General features: G+C 42.2%; 3 protein-coding genes across 3 annotated transcripts; 1 reads left to right on the top strand and 2 right to left on the bottom strand.

The window, feature by feature from the left end:
• Positions 1-139: 139 nt before the first annotated feature.
• sh3bgr (SH3 domain binding glutamate-rich protein) lies at positions 140-10,760 on the bottom strand. The gene is made up of 10 exons (XM_076099971.1): positions 10,650-10,760; positions 9,489-9,674; positions 9,280-9,360; positions 8,252-8,341; positions 7,155-7,301; positions 6,479-6,517; positions 5,369-5,392; positions 3,619-3,645; positions 2,020-2,081; positions 140-1,051 (listed from the first exon to the last, which is right to left on the bottom strand). The coding sequence occupies exons 1-9, from the start codon at positions 10,692-10,694 to the stop codon at positions 2,064-2,066; spliced, it is 657 nt and encodes a 218-aa protein (XP_075956086.1). The 5' UTR covers positions 10,695-10,760; the 3' UTR covers positions 140-1,051; positions 2,020-2,063.
• A 168-nt stretch (positions 10,761-10,928) lies between these two features.
• On the top strand, positions 10,929-14,593 carry LOC142959303 (uncharacterized). Its single transcript, XM_076100548.1, has 8 exons — positions 10,929-11,077; positions 11,525-11,787; positions 11,899-12,170; positions 12,454-12,696; positions 12,878-13,015; positions 13,275-13,344; positions 13,427-13,543; positions 14,358-14,593. Exons 1-8 carry the CDS (start codon positions 10,929-10,931, stop codon positions 14,510-14,512), a joined length of 1,407 nt encoding a protein of 468 aa, XP_075956663.1. The 3' UTR covers positions 14,513-14,593.
• Positions 14,594-14,644: 51 nt separating this feature from the next.
• get1 (guided entry of tail-anchored proteins factor 1) lies at positions 14,645-17,843 on the bottom strand. Its single transcript, XM_076099972.1, has 5 exons — positions 17,684-17,843; positions 16,853-17,018; positions 16,022-16,089; positions 15,812-15,926; positions 14,645-15,402 (listed from the first exon to the last, which is right to left on the bottom strand). Exons 1-5 carry the CDS (start codon positions 17,771-17,773, stop codon positions 15,329-15,331), a joined length of 513 nt encoding a protein of 170 aa, XP_075956087.1. The 5' UTR covers positions 17,774-17,843; the 3' UTR covers positions 14,645-15,328.
• Positions 17,844-19,825: the final 1,982 nt, after the last annotated feature.

Genomic DNA, 19,825 nt, shown 5'->3' with positions numbered 1-19,825 from the left:
TTTGGCTGGTTAGGCCTTTTAATGTGTTTTCTTTATTTTGGAAATGAGGAACACAGATTTGTCAACACCAGTGATCTGCTTGTTTCTTTAATTAAACATAGTAAATTCCTTCGTACTGAAGTGGTTAGATGACAGCCTATTGTACCCTGTTGACAGCTCTTACATTGTATTGTAAAGTACTTACAATGCCTTGCCAAATATATATTTCTTTGTTATCGTATGCTTCCCTCCTCATTTTCCCGGGACCTCTTTGGACGAGGCATTTGCTTCATCTTCCTGTTTGCCCCTGCGCTGCTCAACATGCACAATGGTCCATTGATCTATAAATATGTCAACAAAAGAAATGGAACCACTGGGGTTTCTTTCTATACCAGTCTACTTTATTGCATTTTCCATTGCATCCAAGACTTAGTCACATGTTTCCCTCTTCATTCAACAAAGTGCATTGATTAGACAGCAGTATTGGCAGAAGTAATTATAGTGGTGGTGGAGTAGTTTGCGGTATGTGCGTAGTCTTTTCTCATGTGGCCATTAGAAGTCTTAGTTTGCATTCATACATTCACTTGGTGGAGGGAGTCAACAAGGCACGACATTGGTAAAACTGCTGAACACACTAGAGAGTAAGAACCTTTGAATCTGAAGTAGGCCACAAGCTGAAGTATGCCACAGTAATGTTTTTTGAAAAGGTCACTGTCTGTGTTAGAAAACTCGACTTTCTAAAAGTAAAACATGAGAAATATGTTTGAGTCTAACAAAATAACTGTTTTGCATTTTACAAAAGCTACTCATTAAAAACAAACTGACACCACTAGGCTACTCATTTTCAGTACAGTCTCTAAATGCAAAATATAAAAATTAAGTCAACATTGCAGTCAAAAGAGAAGAGGGTGGGGGGGGGGGGGCAAATGTGGGTTCGGACTCTTCATTTCGGATGGCGCCTTCAAGCACATGACCGACAGTTTCCAGTGGAGTCCAGTGTGGCCTCGGGGAGAGGTGGAGGGGTTCAAGCGTCATGGGGTCAGGGAGAGACGTAACGGGAGGCTCCTTCAGGCTGAAACACAAGGCGAACAGGAAACAAACATAAAAATAAAAAAAACGAGGTCACACATTTCCCAGTAGACAGTCTGCGGTGGCTGAGACAGCCACCACCACCGCTACGCCTGTGCCACCCAGCGTGCCCGCTCCTCCGGAGGCACATCTGAAGCTCACTTAGCAGCTACCTCTAACAAGGCATGACAGGGGCTCGCAGGGGTTGGGAGACAGCTGAGGGACACGAGCGTCGCCCATTCCTGCAAAAGCTTGCTCTGTGGCCCATAATGCAGCGGGGTCATAGATGCCTGACATGCGCAGAGGGACTAAAAGACATGCTTTGAAGATTAGGATTATTATTATCATCATTAACATCCTCATCATCATCGCTGCCTCAGAGGAACAAAAAAAAAAAAAAAAAGGATGTTTTTGTTGTGGCTCCAGATGATCCCCAGGCATTCTGTGTGCTCACTGAAGCTGTCTGCAGATGGAGCCAGTAGTGGCAGTCCCTTGTAAATAAGCTGCTGCATTATTTAGTTTCCTCTGACTGAACACCTCAAAGTGCAAGTCAACGGAAAAACCAAAAGACAACACAATGCAAACACCAAGGTGAAGCAAGGGGAACGTCAGCATTAGCATGAGATTTATGCATCCCATATGTGAAAGGCAAGAACATTATACGTCGTACTGAATGCTACAGCGCTGCTTCATGGGCACAGTATACAATGTAGATAAAGCAGAGAGGTTTGCGTAATCGCCTGCTATTATTCGGCGGCCTTTGATTTGATAGCGGGGTCAAAGAGGCACATAAAAGCAAAACACAGTTTAATTAATCTGGTTACATAAAATGCCAAATATCAAAGCAACACCAAGGGGACCTATTCATGCTGTGGTGTAACGTTTGCTATTAATTCACATAATGTGTTACTGCCCTCCAGTGGTAAAGCACAAGCACTGACACAAAGCAGTGGAGAAAGTGTCGCGTTTCACCTGGAGAGTAGCAAGTCAGCATCAACAAGGTCATCTGGCTTCAACTACTCGGCCTCTTCCTCCTGTGAAAAAGAAATAATCACGTAAGAATAACAAATAGGAAGAAGTGAAAGATGACAGAAGTAGAAAATTCTCAAGAATGTGTCAAAATCTGTGTTTTGAATTACTTTCTGTAGAATTGTTATGTGATTATAGCATCTGAAGGTTTTGAAAAATCTAATAATTTAGTACAAATTGGTGCAGTCTAGGTTGCTTGTTGTGTCCGCAATTTGTCTCAGTGACCCGAGTCGGATCCAGTGAGTGAGTGCGGCTTTAAGCCTAGTGGATTTAAGCTTAGTTTGTTGCACAAATAAAAGCAACGCTGATTCCTCCGACAGATGGTATAAAAAAAAAGCCAAAAGCTTCTCTTTTCCCTTATTGCTCTCCTAAAATCAGTGATGACTGGGTCTGAATAATCAAGATGCCCGATTAAAGTGTATTTGTGTCCCACACAGATCCACCCTTTTAATAAGAGCGAAACAAGACTTTCTGCAGGCATTTCAAGCACAGGCAGCAGTTCAGATGTAAAAAAAAAAAAAAAAGAATGGATTGAACTCGTTTCTGTGATACTACCTGTGTTTCTTCCAAGTCTTCTTCTTCTTCTTCCTTTGACGTGTTGAAAAAAAGAAAGACAGAAGACAGGGGTTGTGTGAAGCCACGGTCCCGAATGACAGCGAGGTGAGAGGACTTCACGTGTTAGTGTTTGTAGGGATGGTGGGTTATAAATGGAGGAGTAACCCGAGAGAGGTGCGGCCGGTGGCAACGACGGCGGGGACGAGAGAGAAAGAGAGCTAATGACCCACAGAGTTCAGTTTATCCTGGGATGACCTAAGTGAGACAAGAGTGGTGCTTAAGACGGCGCACCATAAAAGATGAGTGCCAAACGCCATCACACAAACAGATCTATGACACCTGAAAACAAAGTAGGCAGCAGTTTATAGCCCAGTGGGTCATCTGATGTAACTAAATATATTTATGTGCTTTTGTTCTCCTAGTGTTGCAAAAACAACAAGAAGTGCTCCATCTCATCCATCCTCTTTGGAACTTGTCGCATCCACTTTGTTTCAAAGCGCTCTTGGCAAAAAGAAACAAAAGGTATGACTTCTTCTTCAAAAAAAAAAAAAAAAAAAGAGAATAAGACATGTCCCCCTGTCAGGTCAGAGTGTCCCCTCTCCGTGCAACACAACATGTCCACGTTATGCTCGTGTGCAAACAGGCAGGGTTGAACAACACATCAAAACTTTCCACCTGTTCTCAAGGCATCAAAACAAAAAGAAGTAAAGATGTCTTGGCAGACTCCGAGAAAAATGGCTGAGTAAATGTTCTTTAATGCAACACTGAACTAACAACAGCTACTGTGTGGTCAGATGCCATCTTGAAGCAAAGCTCATCTGTGAAAATCACAGCTGAGTCACTTGTGTGCACTTGACTTCGCGACACAAAGTTGCCTTGGATGGAAACAGTAGAAATGTTTGCATACACCTGTGTTGTCTTTGTATGCGGTCAGATCATGCATCAAAATCCAAATATGATTCACACGATGCAGAACAGAATATGTACCTCTTGTACTTCAGCCTCTTCTTCTTCCTACGGAAGATAAAACCGTGTTGTGTTTAGTAATTAAATGTCACACAGAAGGAAAGAAGATCAACGTAATTCATGGTCTGTATATGGACTCGCATTTTTGTCACCACACTAAATCCACCTTCCGTTTAATTAACATTTTGTCATATTTCTCATGCTGCACACCATCAGGCATCTCCATGTAAGATAACCGGCAAATCCATGCAGCAACACAGAGAGAGAGAGACTAAATAAAGAGGGAGGACAGTTTAAACCCTACATTTTATACAGCCTTAAAAAAAAAAAACAGGACGCCACAAACAACAACAGAAAGCCTTGTTTGTCTTGCTCCTGCAAGAGAAGTGGGACAACAACACAATAGATGGAGAGGTAGAGAGGAAAGAAGGCGAAGCAAAGCAGTGAAGCATACGTGACAGAAGATCAGGCAGAGGCTGGAATGTTTCAGAGAGGCGGAGCTCTTTTCACACAGCACATCAAACAAAGGGACATTTTAGGATCTGGACTTTTGTTGTTTTGTTGTTGTTTTTTTAATCCTGGGATCTGGTTAAGTCCGAATTCTCTAGGGAATACTGTCAGTGTGAGATACAATGTGTGATCGAACACATAGGTCTGGTTTCATGAGTGTGTGGTGCTCAATGTAGCCGGAGGTCTTCCTATATGTCCAACAAAAAAGATAACTGAATCAATATTCTCTCATCTGGAGAGCATGAGGACGCTTTTTAGAGAGTTTTTTTAGTGAGTCAATCATACTGAAACTGTAAAAGTGTGTGGGTCAAAAACAAGACTTTAAAAAGGGAGCGAGACACTAGTCTCCACCAGCCCCAAGAAGAGATGACACCCCTGTGTGTAAGTGCATGCTGAGATGTGTGTATGTGCTTGAGCTCGTGTGAATGCAAACAGGGATGTAGAAGAACTTTGAGAACATACTGTAAATTCATTGCACACATACTAGAATGCAGTATCAAACTAATGACATATATAAGTAAAGGGACTTTAAATTAGTCAGTATATTGCAGTATTACCTTTCTAAAAAATGATTCTTGTATTGGATATGTTCTTATGACAAGCACTGGAGGTCATGCTTTCAATCGTCACTGCATTTGTGAGTGGAGACGATACACACGCAAAACCTCTTAGTATGGCCAACAGTGTTGTCCTGAATCTTATTCTGAGTCTACTAGTTATCTAGTGAAAGAGAAAATTTGAAGGAATGCTTGATAGTCTGGGAAGTGATGAAGGAAACTGAGGAAGGATTGGGGCGGGTTAAAGAAACATCACGTGAATCTACCTCAAGCTGCCGAAGCTCTTCTTCCTCCTAGAAGTAAATAACAGATAGCAGGTCAGACGGCTGTGTGGGGGAGCAAAAGAGCACCACAGGCATGCGCTATAGAAAAGTCCTCTGACTTAAAATGGAAACTACGTGGGGATGGTTGAGGTTGTCAGGAGGCAGCTACAGAAACTGGGAAGAAATGAGGAACAGGATGTTAGCAGAAAGGAGATGGGAAACAAATGGGAGTAGAGTGATGGAGAGAGAGAGAAGATAGAAGGGGAAAGAAAGAAAGGTGAAGTGAGCACATTAAAGAGTGTACAGATGAGTGGGAACAGCACCCAAGCCCATCCCAACCCAACCGGAGCAGCCTTCCCTGATCTGTGCACCATCAAACCCACACTGCTGATGACTATACGGAGGAGCCGCAGACAGAGATGATCGCCGACGCACAGTTACCTCTGACTGCAAATCATCTTCCTCCTGGAGGGAGCAAACCAAGAGATGGACAAAAGGGCAAAGAGGGGGTCAAAGGCCGTACGGTGCGTGCACGAGGAACAAGACTGCTGCAGGACCTCTGAAACTGATGCATCTAAGTGAATGTGAGTCAGTTGATTTCCATGGACCGGAACACAAGCTGAAGAGACGTGCCAGTTCTTACATGCAGCTACCTGAAGAAGAAGGTGGGGAGACTGTGTGTAGCTTTAATTAAAAATGGCAATAAGAACTGAATAAACCTCACATTACCAGGGCATATAAATGTGTCACGGTAAAAGACCAAACTGTGTAGTTAAAGTGGAATGTAGCATTTTTTAACTGCGGACATGCCGCATAATAGTAGGTAAATGTTGAGTTAAATCAACTATCACTGCCAGAATGTCTTCTTTGTATAGTTTTCCTAGTGGTGTGAGGCTGTTAAATGTGTTTGATGATCATGACATGCATTCTCAACACCAGAGTCTGGCAAACAGCGGCTGAACTGAAGATATTAAGTTTCAGGCATTCAAATGCTTGTGCACAGTCCAAGTGGTGCGTCAATTAAAAAAAGAAATACCCACTACCCTGGTACAGAGAATGGGAGAGTATCCACTAAAACCTGAGTGTTGTACAGTAATTTACAGTCAGAGTGGGTTTGAACCTCTGAATGAGAGTCTTCTATCTAACATACTGGACATTAGAGGTTTGCATTGGATCAACTGAGACTAGCTCACATCATTAAGGAAAGAGGATTATATATTATAACAGATTTCACATGGATACTGATTAAAAACAACAGAAACGTTGTTGTAAATAAGTCGTGTGTGAAATAATACAACTCATTTTAAAAGGGGAGTAGAAACTCTCACTAATAGAAATTCTATTTGAGGTTCTTAAAACCGCCGGCAAACAAAAAATCTGCCCAATTTTTTTTTTTACAATATCATAAATCCAGCTCTGGCGTGAGAATTAAAACAGATTAATTTACAATTCAATAGACACTCGACAAGTGCAGCTCATGTTAGTAATCATTATTTTCAGATCTCCAGAAGCAGACATCGGTGTGTGTTTGTAAACTCCTGATAAACCTACCTGTTCCTCTTCCTCCTCCTCCTCTTCTGCTTGGGCCTGCTGACAGAAGAGATAAGACAGTATTAGAGATGTCAGACTGTGCTTACATGTACGGACTGATCCCCCACACACAGAACTTATACTGCACATTATTCACACTAAAACACAACAGCATCCACAGAGCAGGCTCATTGAACCAGAGACGTGGGGTGTTTGTGGGACCCTACTGACAGACTTGGAACAGGGCGGTTAATAGTGATCGGAGAAGTGCAGTGAAATGCGGGATGGAAGACAAGTGGAAACAACGTCGTCAGCAAAATACAAAGACACATGGAGGAAAATAAAAAAAGAAACTGGACAAAAGGTTGCAGAAATACAACAGTGAAATGGTTAAATGTACAGTGGTGCTGAACAAGAACGGTGAAGAGGAACATTTTTGGTTAATAAACGACTGAATCCTGAAGAGAGAATTGACAAGGAGATGCAGTACGAGGATGACAGGCACTCAAAAAGGAGGCAAACCCTTAATATGGAAGAAAGGGACATTAAAGGGACAGTAGAGATGCTGAGGGAAGGAAAAACAGAGCATTCCAGGAATGATGGGAAGGTGGAGGAGAAGACATTACATTCAAACATTAAAGGGACGGAGGGAGAGGCAAAACTACGGGAGGTTGGATTGCAGTTGAGTGGCAATTACTGTGTCTTCTGTGACCTCGTCTGTTTCTTCCACTGCCTCCTCCTCCTCGTCTGCGGGGGCCTCGTCTCCTTCCGTGACTTCCTCCTCTGCAGTTTCTCCTTCTGCTACCTCCTCCTCATTCCCATTTCGCGCCTCCACCGGAACCTCCTTTTTTTGTGAGGTGAGAACAACAACAAACTGGTGATGGAGGAAAACAAGCGACTTGGAATATTAATGGCATAGTTGTTCAGGCACTGGTTCATCAGCTGGAGAGGTTCAGAGGCTCAAATGGTCGGAGTTAGTCAATCCTGGGAATAAAGCAGAGGAGGGGTAGAAGCGGCGGCGGTTAAAAGAACCAAAAGTTGGCTATGATGCATCATGAATTGAAGAAGACAACAGTTTATGTGCCAGACTATTACAGAATAAACTAACGAGGTATAACGAGTTAATCTGAGAGCTTTTTAGGTCTTTGGACAGAGCCAGGCTAGCTGTTTTCACCTCTCCAGTCTTTGTGCTAAGCTAACATTTACCTTACAGACATGAGAGTGGGCCTTACTTTTCTCAACTCAGTCTCAGCGAATAAGTGCATTTTTCCCAAAATGTTGACCGGTAAAAGCACAACCCGCACTCCTGCTAGAAAGAAAATGCACCTAAAATGACATTGCAGATACTGTGGGGAAACAGAGGTCCAGCAGGGATTTTCATTTGGGAGGAAAGTGACTGGAAGTATGAAAAACACAACATGCTTGTTTTACGTATTGAACAAAACCACAATAATGAAACAAAACATCACATTTTACAATGCAAATCAAACATACTCCACTCTGTTATATACTAGTTGCAGACAGGATTGTAGGAACATGATGCTTCACACCTCTGTGGCAGTCCGGACACAGTGACACAGCGATATGACAACTCAAGTGTGTTGTGTTATTAATTCTCTCTCATGCAGAACTCCAGAAGATTAGTCAGTGGTGATGACTGGGACAGAGAGGAAGTTAAGAGTCTGTTCGAGTCGACGGGTATGGAGAGAAGTTACGCTGGGTGGAGAGGAAAAGTTGAGACACGGGGAAAAAGGAAACACGACGGGGGGAGAACAAAAGTATCGACGGCATTACTATTGATTCCTCAAGGCTCTCCTCGGCATTGGTTTCCTCAGCGTGGGTCCCGTTCTCCACAATGAGCGCCTTGTCAGCCTGCTCTGCTTCCTGGGTCAATAAAAAATTATCAACTTTAACAAAAGTGTGTCAAACAAAAGCAGGGCTTGAACTGTTTAGATCACCAGTCAATATGTCCTCTCTGTATCAATTTCAACAAGTTTAAGGTTAGATATATGCTTCATCAGTTACAGTCCCTATGAGTTTTGTTATAGGCATCAAGATCTGACAACATGATTAAGTACGTTGCGTTGTTCTTCACAGTATTTTTGGACTCTGTAGTATTGCTTTAAAATGCTTGTGCAGCATTCTGGATCTGGTTTAAATGAGTTCTGCTGCCTTGTAATCCCATGTGGGCTGTATGCAGGATGTATGCATGACATGGTAATAAAGAAACATCATCATATATAGTGGTGTTTGATGTTCATTTCAAGCCCTGTGCACGCTTTACAGTTGTTTAATTAGAAACGTATTTTGATATTCCGTGATTTATCAAGCACAAATGCCAAATATATCACCGCAGATTCAATATGTTTCTGTCTTGGACTGTTAGTTTGACAGGAAATGTAATATAAAGGCATCATTATGGGCTCTGGGATACAGTGATGTTGTCTATTTTTCACAATTTTCTAACAAATTATGCTAAACTTGTTGTTTAATAACCTGATGACTGCTTGATTAATTCTGTTGATCGCACAGGTTTAATGGTTCTCGTGAGATTTTTGCCAAATTGCCTAAATTGTATCGTTCTAGTACTTAAAATCCTAAAGGAACATCTTTCTCTGACAGATGTCACATACTGTCTACTACAAACAGCTGGTGATGTATTGCACAAAGACTAATTGTGTTCCACTAACTTTAAACCTGCTATTAAAAAAACAATAAGCTCTTCGGTTAAATACAAAAAACACTATCGCTGCTGTCCCAATACAGCAGATCTGGCGTAGGGGCGAATTCAATTATTTTATTTAGAAGAAAATAGTTCCAACCTTTGACCCAGGAGGAGGAGGCAGCCCCAGGAAGGCATACACCATGTTGTCCTCCTTGGCGTCGAAGAACGTCTCGTAATCCTGCATTCAAAACAAAAGAGAACGTTCTTTAACAACTCACTGCATCTTCCATTCCCACTTCCTCATCATGCAGGTATGTGCAGTGTAGTAGTTACAAATCCAGTAAATCCCTGTTTCTGCGTACATACCCCACAGTAGCCCTCCTCGTTGAAGATCTGAGGGGGCAGCGGGATGCCGTTGGAGGGCTTCTTCTCCTCGGGGACGTTCTGCCTCATCCACATGCGGTTCTCCTCGTTGCAGGCGATGTCCAGCGGAGCGTACTCCACTTTGAGAGCCTCCAGGAAGCCGACCACATCTTGCTGCTTCTTCTTGATCTGGGAGGCAGGAGAACAAATAGTAATACGCGTTATGAAAATTAGCACTGATTGCACAGCGTGTGGGGAAAAGGGCTGTAATATTTAACTTTAAAGATTGTAAATACCAGCGTTTTTTTGTGTTTAATAAGTGTGCACCACCTTTCCCCGTTCCTGTGTCCTACCAAACATATAAACTACGACTTGAGCAATTACTAACTATTTTGATATTTGATTAGTTGTTGAAGTTTTTAATCGAGCACAAATGCCAAATATATCGCTTCAGATTGGATATATTTATATTTTGGACTGTTAGCTTGACAGGAACTGTAACATGAATATATCATTTTAGGGTCCTGGGATAAAGTGAGGGTCTATTTTTCACTATTTTCTAACAAATTAGAATGAGATCTGAATTGTGTAAGACACAAAGTGGACTAGATTCAGTCGTAACATTTCTAAACACAGTGTGGGGCCCCTGCACCTCTCCCAGTATACACTGCATGGAAGACAAACAAACAAACAAAAATCTACTCAAGAGGACAAAACCAAACTTTTACTGCTGCGAGACAAACACTGTTGGCCAGCTGGGCCACCAGGCCGTCAAACTGCTTATTTAGCTTTGCCAAAAGTAGACCCAGAAGATATATTCAGCCCTGCTGTGGTCATCACACATAGTGTTTAAACAAGGTACATCTGATCACAAATACTACGATAAAGGGTTTCTGTGGGCTGAAAGCGTCTCGAGACATGAAGAACGTTCGGAGCCCCCTGTTCTAGAAAGATCTGCATGTGAATCACATCGACCTGCGAGATAATGAAAGTATTGAACCGCTGCAGAGGGGTAAAAAACTAAGCGTCCATCATCTACGTATATGCCAAAACCGCAAGCAAGTGACATTCATGTCGAAGGTTTAGCGCTCAGTGTGTGAGAGAAAGTCCTGCTCGGTTTTAAGAAGTATCTTCAACCGGAGGAAAGTTGATAAGAACACTTACCGCGGTGGATCCCGACGAAGAGGCGAGGAATACTTTGATAACCATGTTTGTTACAATGTGTTGTAGTGGAGTAGGCTATTCAACAAGTAGGCTCTTAAAGGAGCAGGCGGCCTCCTCTATTATTAGAGCTCACCCAGGACGGGGGACATAGCAGCGAGATCACACACACACACACACACACAGACACACACAAAGACACACACTGCTGCTGCTATTTTTGGTCTCCGGGCTCCATTAACGCTGGATTGGCCGGTTGGCCCCTAGGGGCGCAGCGCCACAATGATTGGCAACTTCAGCTGTCTGTCGGCGCAGGGGACAGTGAAGCTGGTCCTCAGCTCGTTACTGAGTGCATATATGGACAGAAATAGCTCTGACCAGCACTATAGGCTGTCCGGCTTTGGTTTCCAAACGCACCAACTCGGGCCCGTGTAGGGGGCCCCAATGAGGGACAAACATAAAGCCTCTATATTTTTTAATACATATATATATATATTGAATATTATTTTATATTGCAACTTTTCTGCAAGAAGTGTTACTCTTACTTTTGAGTTTTTTTAACCATTATTTCCGCCGGTTACGGTGACATCCGTGACAGTTTTCAGTCATTTAAAAAAAGGCCCCGAGCGAACTGTTGGTGAAATAATGTACCGTCAGCCTCATTAGCTACTAGCTAGCTAGCTATCTTAAATATAACCGTCGGGAGAGAAAACGACGAGATTATTTGCAGGTAAAGGTTTTTTTCTCATCAAAATCTAAACAGGGGTAAAACGTTTTTATTGAACTCAGAAAAAACTATTTAAGTTGGTTTATTTACCCCTAAAGCTTTGCTTGTTGTTTATTAAACTGGTAAAATGGTCTTTTTCGTCTTTTCTCAGAGTGGAGAAGCCTATAAAAGAAGTGATGCAGAGCCTGAGGCAGCAGGCCTTTGCTCCCAAAGAGGAGGAGGGTGACGGTGATGCTGTGAGATCCAGCACCGACACCTCCAGGTGGTCCAGTCCCTCCAGGCTGCAATGTGACTCTAACAGATCATACCACACATCTGACTTTGAAGACCAGGATGACCCGCTTACAGACAAGGCCCCAGAAGTCAAGACATCAGACAAGTGGCCAAGATCGAACACACGGGGACGAGAAAAAGGCATTTTTATTTAACATGATTCACTACCTGTGTAATAGAACTTGTGTTGTCCATGTGTAAAACAATATATTGGATGCAATTCACACTATCGTGACTTTTCTCTTCCTTCAGGTAAAAAAGCAGAAGGGCCCAGCAAGCAAAAGACAGACCACACTGCCAGCCACCATTTGCCCAAGTTGCCTCCAATCAAGCCCCTGCAGGTTTCAAAGCCGGGGATCCCGTCTGCCGACTTGAACCGCATCAAGGATCTGAAGAGCCAGGTGTGGGATCTGCAGCAGCAGCTGAGCGAAGCCAGGACCGAGAACAAGCTGCTGAGGAGGCTCCAGCATCGCCACACGGTGGCACTGCAGCACTTCCAAGACTCCGGGGGCTGCCTCTCCCAGGTCGGTTGGTTTGTCTCCCTTTAGTATCACTGCTCAGATTTCTATCATTGCCACAGAAACATGGCCTGTGGTGGGTACTCATCCTTTAAACGAAGAGTTAAATTATCTGTATGAACCACCTACATCTACTCCCATTTAAGACCCAAATAAAAGCTGCTCATTGGTTCCTCTCATCCAGTCAGAAAATCCTTTTTTTCCCCGTATTTCCAATTAATGTTTGTATATTTTTTCAGCTCTACAGCCATTTTCTAATCATTCCCCTTGACGGCGTCCCTATTCCCAGATCCTCGCAACCCACAGCAACGAGGCCCGAGTCCTGCAGGGGTCGCTCCGTGAGACTCGTGCCTGCCGCGACAATCTGGCAAGGCAGCTAAAAACCACAGAAAAAAAGTTGCTGAGCACAAAGGCCAGTCTCCAGCACCTACAGCTGCTCAATGAGGACCACCGCCTGCTGGACAGGGAGGAACTCACCTTCAGGCTGACCCAGGCCTCTGCAGAGCTGGAGGGCAAGGACAAGAGGATACTGGTATGGAGGAGCAGGAGGGTGGGACAGTGGTGGCTGATACTGTAGATCTCCTAGCATCACCCATGGTCACGGCTTAGAAATATAGATTAGACCTCAGCACTAATACACAGGGCATATAAATAGGAACGGGAATGTTTTATGATTTCAGTCACTTTGCGTCTCTTTTAACGCAATATTTTAGGACTTGGAGAAGAATCTTGAATTGTGCCGATCCTCATTCAATCGTCAAATAGTCACTGAACAAAGAAAGATCAGCAAGGCGAGAAAGATGTCCTGCTATCTGCAAGAGCAAATATATCAGCTAAACAAGGAAATTCAAGTAAGTTTAAAAGAGCTTGGGCGATTTTCTTTATTAGACATATCCTAGTCCTTGTTAATGTACAGTATTGTTTATTGTGCAAGCTCCTGTCTTCAGTGATGGGAGCAGCTCAGCATCCCATAAAGACAACCAAACATTCTAAATTGAATTTTCCCGGTGTAGATTTGCAACGGTCACACGGTTGCATTAGCTGCACATGTTAGAGAGGTATTTAATAACAAACTATATTTATATTGTGTCTTTTGTTTCCCCTTTACAGGATAGAGAGAGAGAACTGGAAACACACAATATTTACTCCCACAGGTTCCTAAAAGCACCGTCCAAAAAAGGTGAACAAACACAACAAGCTACTCTAGCTCAGTTTGGTCATGTCACATTTGTTGTGTCTCAGTTTTTTGTTCTGATTTTTAGTCACTGAAAGCAAGATGGTTCAAACAGATGGATTAGTCCTTCTCCCCACTGCGGCTGTGAGTCTTTTTTTACATCAGACCATTTTACTCGTTTGCCTACGTTTACTCAAGTTTAATTGTTGGCAAAGAACCGTGGGGTAACTTTTGATGGCCACTTACCCTTTGAGCAGCATACCAGAAATATCATACATGCTTTTATATCATCACGCCTGGATTACTGTAACTCTCTTTTTACTTGTTTTGACTCCCACACAGTCTCACAATTGAAATTTATCAAGAACTCCGATTTTAGCATCATTGCACTGCCCACTAACTTTATAAAACTATTTAACTTTGTATTAATTATCTACAAGGCCATCCATGTTCTGGCAACATATTCTATTTAAGAGCTTTTAACTCCTTGCAGCCCAAACAGGCACCTAAGATCAGCTGACCAAAACCTTTAAGTTGTTCCACCGGTCAGACTGATAACCAATGGTGACGTTTTCATTTACGGCCGATCGGCTTTGGAACTGACTTTTTTCTCAGTGAGATCAGAAGACTCCACTGCAGCTTAAATCTCACTTTTACAACATAGTCTACACTTAACAATGTTTAGTTTTCCCTTATTGCATCACTTCATAGTTCCTCTTCATACTACTATTTTATGGTGTTTTATTTTATCTTAATTGTCGTTACATGTTTCAATTTTGCTTGTTTTAGTATTATTTGATATGCACTTCCATATATTTAGTTTTGAAGAATTCTTTCTTTTATTTTCATTGTTTTTTGAGTTAATTCTGATATTTGCATCTTAATTTTTTGTACTTAATTAAATATGGACTTATTTATTTTTCTTTGCATTTGCACCTCCATTTGTTATGGGCTCAGTGCATATATTTTTGTTATTTATTATCCAAGTAGTTCAGGATTTTGCTCTCATATTAACAAAGCCTGTATATCATTTCAGTGTTACAATCCAGTGCAGGAGTCTTTGGTACTAGAAGATCCAGAGAAAGACATTTCTTCAAATGTCTCATTAGAAGAGGAAACTGAGACGTGTTCAGGTGAGCACTTATTAATGTTACAGTATAATAAAAGAAACTGACACCACAAGCAATGCACACAGACAAAGTTGTTGGAAGATAAAATACCATAGTGGTACACATCCACCAACAACTCTCTCACACACAAGACGGCAAACACCATTAAGAGCCCACTTAGTATGAGGTCTTTGTAATATGGAGCTAAACATGTGTTTTATTTTAGAGTCATACAGTATTTATTCAAAGAAACTATAAAAAACAAATGTTTTCAGACACCAGTGAGCAGAGTAGTTGTTCAGAAGAGAGCCCAGAATATCAAACAGAGGAAGCAGAGGCCCCACAGGTGACACACCTATACTCTCACACACCTATACTCTCCAGCTGCCACACACAGAGGGAAAGTGGATGAGGAGATTTTGTCTGTAGTGGCAGAAGATTTTCTAATATTTAAGTATTTCTCCGAATAAATGATTGTTTGACCAAAAGCTACACACGGTCCATTGTGATCCATCTACTTTGTTTTAGTCTTTTACAATTTTACTTAAAGGACAACTACCCTATTTGTGAATTACCAAATTATAACATTACAATCTTTTCTTGACGTTTTATTTTCTTTAAAAAAGGCATTTCAAAACCATTGTTTTTGGTCCAATTCAGTCAAAACATTTTCACAATTAACTTAACATCCTCAGAACAAAAAGAACAAAATTCAACATCACCAAAAAAACTATGTTGCAACATGAATCAGCCAAAATGCACCGCATTTTTACACGTTGACCTGAAGCAGCTGAAAATAAAATAACACAAAATAAGGCTTTCATCAACTGAACGTTGAGCAATAAGTTAGAGAACCAGTGTGTTTGACTCAGCAGCCATCTCTAGCTGACGGCATGGAGACCCAGAGAAACCACTTTGTTACAAACCACCAGCCAGCAGGTGATTCCTACTCCACCTGAGGGGAAAGAACAGCCCCGTCAGTGAATTAATGGAGTAGGGAAAGTACAGCATACTGCAACTTACACACACACACACACACACACACACACACACACACACACACACACACACACACACACACACACACACACACACACACACACACACACACACACACACACACACACACACACACACACACACATACATACATACATACATACATACACACACACACACACACACACACACACATACATATCAGTACTGTGTCTGAATCAGTACAAAAACCCAACAACATCTAAACTAAAGTCGTTTTATACTCAATGTATGTTGTATTACAAAAGAAAAACTGTTCCGTCTGTATTTTATAGCTATAGATGAGTTGTTCTGCGTATATGGAATATGAAAAACAAATTGATTACCTGCAACTCCTGTTGGGAAGGCCACAAGGCGCTCCACTGGGGCAATCCATTTACTCGGGACCACCGTGACTGGATCAGAGTAATACTTCCATATCATGGAGACCATCAGAGCAGCCTGGCAAATAAAAGAAACAAAAGTATAAATACCTAAAGGCTGTTTTGTTAGCTTCACTAAACGCATTTGTGCTTCTTCTTACAATCTCCACCTACCTGCAGTATATAAAAGACGATGTTCACCACCCATTTCATCTTGGCTTGTTGCGCTGTTCTGGATTTCACTGCAGAAGTGAGGAAGTACACAGCTGTTAGACACAGATCTTTGTGATGATGCGTCCTTCTTTATAAGAGACGAGAGAGAGGAGGAACAAACACCAGTGTTGGGAGAGGTGCTGACAACAAAGTTTTCGACACAACAGTCTTCTTTAACACTAACCCGGTGCCTTATCACCTGTTAACCGGATTGAATAGCCAGTTTGTTGTACTTCATCGGCGAGTTCCTCTTGATGAACACAAGTAGAGACTACAAGTCTACTACTGTTTTGAGAGCCATAATCAGAGTTAAACTAGTGATTGTTGGTATTCAACATGGAATATATAGCTTGGTACTGGGAGATTTAAAACTGCCAATGTGCAGTTAAGAGAAATAAAATATAAAATCAGAAACGATCTAACATCCTTTTGCTCTGCTGTGCATGTGTATCATATTGACATTCTGATTGAAGCCACTTCCTGTCTGTGCACAAGATAATCCCGAGGCTGTGTGTGAAGGACAGTAACAGGCAGCAGCTGTTCCCACTGAACACTCTGTATGTCATCCTAAACCTCCAGTGGCCGGTGGTTTTGGGTGATCTGTGAACCTTTATAGGGGTGGACTAAATAACAGGAAGACCGATACGAAATGGCCCTGCAATTAACACTCATGTTCTATTTTGTGTTGAGACTGTCACAGAAATGTTGATTTAATAAGAGGTCATAATTTCTAGTGTCGCTGTATGTAGAGGTTATGAATGTTTTTACTTTTTTTTTACTTTTGTCTCTCACCATGTGTTTTCAGCTTGTCTGTCATCTTGTTGATTTTGCGCTCCAACCTGGCATATCTAGCAAACTCATCCATCATGCTGATCGAGGCCTGCTCCTTCTTCATCTGCTGGACTTCAGCCCTCATCTCACTCTCCTGCTCAGCATCTTTCTGCACCATCTTTGTGAGCTTGAAAGAAGAAAAAAAAAAAAGAGTTAAAGAGTTAACAGAAGTAGTTTAACTGCAGTGTGGGCTTTTATGGATGCAGGGGCTCAGACACAGTTCCTCAATAGTCCTGCTGGACAATAAAATGTGGTTATTATTACCCATGTATGTTTAACGACTGGCATGCAGATTTCTACTTTTGGTAAGCTGTTTTTTTTGCAGTTAACGTTACACAGTTTCCCAACGTCACAATCACCTTCCGACATTTGAAGAATTATGCAGCACAAAATGTTCCCCACTTATGTGTAGCAAGTACAGCGGGATCCTGATTAAACCCCACCCTCTGACTGTAGCTAACAGCTATGCTGTTTAAAGCCACCTAACAGCTAGCTATACGTGTAGCTAAAAGCTAAGCTAGTCAACAGTAGTCTGGTGACTGTGAGACGAAGCTAACAGCTAGCTATACGTGTAGATAAAAGCTAAGCTAGTCAACAATAGTCTGCTGACTGTAAGACGAAGCTATCAGCTAGCTATACATGTAGCTAAAAGCTAAGCTAGTCAACAATAGTGTGCTGGCTGTGAGAGGAAGCTACACGAATCAGCCTACACTAACACTCACGATATTGGTTGTCGCTTTAGCATGTGCCTTCAATGCACACACACTTAATATATTCAAGAATCCTACTTACGAAAGAGGATATGGTCGGCAGGAGGCTTTTCATGAGATTGCACAGAAAAACCGACCCCAGCACAAGGAACCACGCATAGCCCGACGCCATGTTTGTTCCTCCTTGTTGCAGCTGTGGAGCTGCAGGACGAGGTTACACAGTGAATGTTGCATAATAATTAGGCCGTTCGGGTTATTCTGGTAATGGCGTTTTTTTAAAAAGCACGTCGTCTTTACAACAGCAACGAACTCCTTTATTTAACATGTTTGTTGTGTAGCATTATGGATTGCAACGGCCAAAAAGGGGTTGATTATTCCAAAATAAGTTGCAGTAAAACATGATTTGGTGAGGTGTGATTTATCTTCAGCGTATATACAACTTTTATATGATATCAGTATGCATGAAGACTTAAAACAGAACAAGAAAAGACAGCACACACAAGGGCTCGGCATGCTTCTTTAGATATATGTTTTTGTTTGTGTCTGTACACTCTTACTTAATATCTCATAACATGTACGTGGTTGTTGTCGGGCATTTCTTGCACGCACAGTGTGATTAAAAAGTGAGAGCTGGCTTGGGCCGACTGATTGGCACACAATCCTGCCCACACAGGTAAGATGTTGTGGTTCAAAAATGTATTGCCTTGGCCCCAAAGCCAATCACTGGAAGCAAGGGGCGGGGGATTACTCGCCCTGCTAGGTTGGTAGGATAAGGGATAAAATATACAGAGAGGGTGATCCAATCCGGTTTGAGCTAGTTCTAGTACTGGTCGGACGTTAATGTGGAGTTACAGACGACTCTGAAGGTGTATGCTGAGGTGTATACAGCTGACCCACATTTCATTTAGTTTCCCAAACGGTGAAAAGGCTGCGTTGTTCTTTTTTTATTTATATACATCTGTCCTACAATCTCAGCAACAATGGGAAGGAAAACTAAAGTAAGTTCAAACGTGTACATTGTGTGACATGTAATATATACCGTATAATTTAGCTTTTTTTATGAATGCATTTCCTTTTTAGCAAACTAATCTTTTTCACAGTGCATGCGCTTTAATGTAACGTTGTAAGGACTCGCGACACCATGTGCATGCATGAGGTCTGCCTTTGCTGTGGTCACGTCTGTCGTGTCGACGCTGTTGATACAGGGAAGTGGCGCCTTTTTACTTAGTGCAGTGCAACGTGCTTTTTCGTCGTCTCCTCGAAAGCGACTACACTTGGCGGTATATTTGCAAAAAAAAAAACTAATCTGGCTGTGGTTAAATAATATGTTGTCTTCACTGTGTACTGACATCAAACAAAGGGGTGCAACCACCGTCGATGAACAGGTTGCCATTTCAAGGAAATGTCTTCCGTAGTTGCCTCTGGCTGTAACTTAAACGTGGGCTGTACGCGTTACTATTTAGGCGGTTATTTGCCCTCGGTACATGTCGAGGTGTTGTCTTAGTATTTACAGCCCACGCTGTTTTTTTACTCCTTTCACAAAGAGTACTGTAAAAGCTGCTGCGCGTCACCATTCGAGATGTCTTTTTCTTTTCTGAGTGTCATGGCAGCTGAAATATCCTCGAAAAGACAGCGACACATCTGGTCGCTTTTTTAAAACCAAAGCCCTTTATTATCGTCGTGTCGGATACGTTTTATTGAAGGTTTGGTCGTTTCTGTAACATAACGCTTCCATACATCAATTCAATGGATCCGCTATCCATTGAATTGATGCATGGCAGCGCGTGTGGAGGTAGAGGAAGGGGGCTCTTCTTCTTCTCTTACCTATAAAGTAGCTACAGACCACCATGCTTACTTAACAAAAACATGTCGATCTCAACGAATGATGCTGTGCTTGGCGGGAAGAAACCAAGAAGTGGCTAAATATCCAAGTTAGAAAACGTGTTATTGCTCCCCTCCCCACTTTAAGGTTGCATAATGTCTTTGTGACTAGGGGGAGGGATAGGTGCCCATCCCCCCCCCATGCGTTACACGCCCACATTAGCTCCATCATGAATGGCTGTTGTTCATGTTTTTTAAATTTCCTTCTCCTTCTCTTTCTCTCTTTCTTTCAGACTACCAGCTCCGAAGCAAGCGACGAGGTTAGTATCCGAGTAATAACTCACAAAACTGGCCGTGGCCCCCCCACTTGCACCCAAATGAACATTTTGTTCTAGTTTCTGTC

This window comes from Anarhichas minor, unplaced genomic scaffold (genome assembly GCF_050575085.1).
Source record: "Anarhichas minor isolate MPS153535 unplaced genomic scaffold, ASM5057508v1 ptg000026l, whole genome shotgun sequence".
In the NCBI taxonomy this organism is placed as follows: domain Eukaryota; kingdom Metazoa; phylum Chordata; class Actinopteri; order Perciformes; family Anarhichadidae; genus Anarhichas; species Anarhichas minor.
The sequence above is the reverse complement of the archived record's forward strand: the minus strand, read 5'-3'. Positions and strand labels throughout refer to the sequence as shown.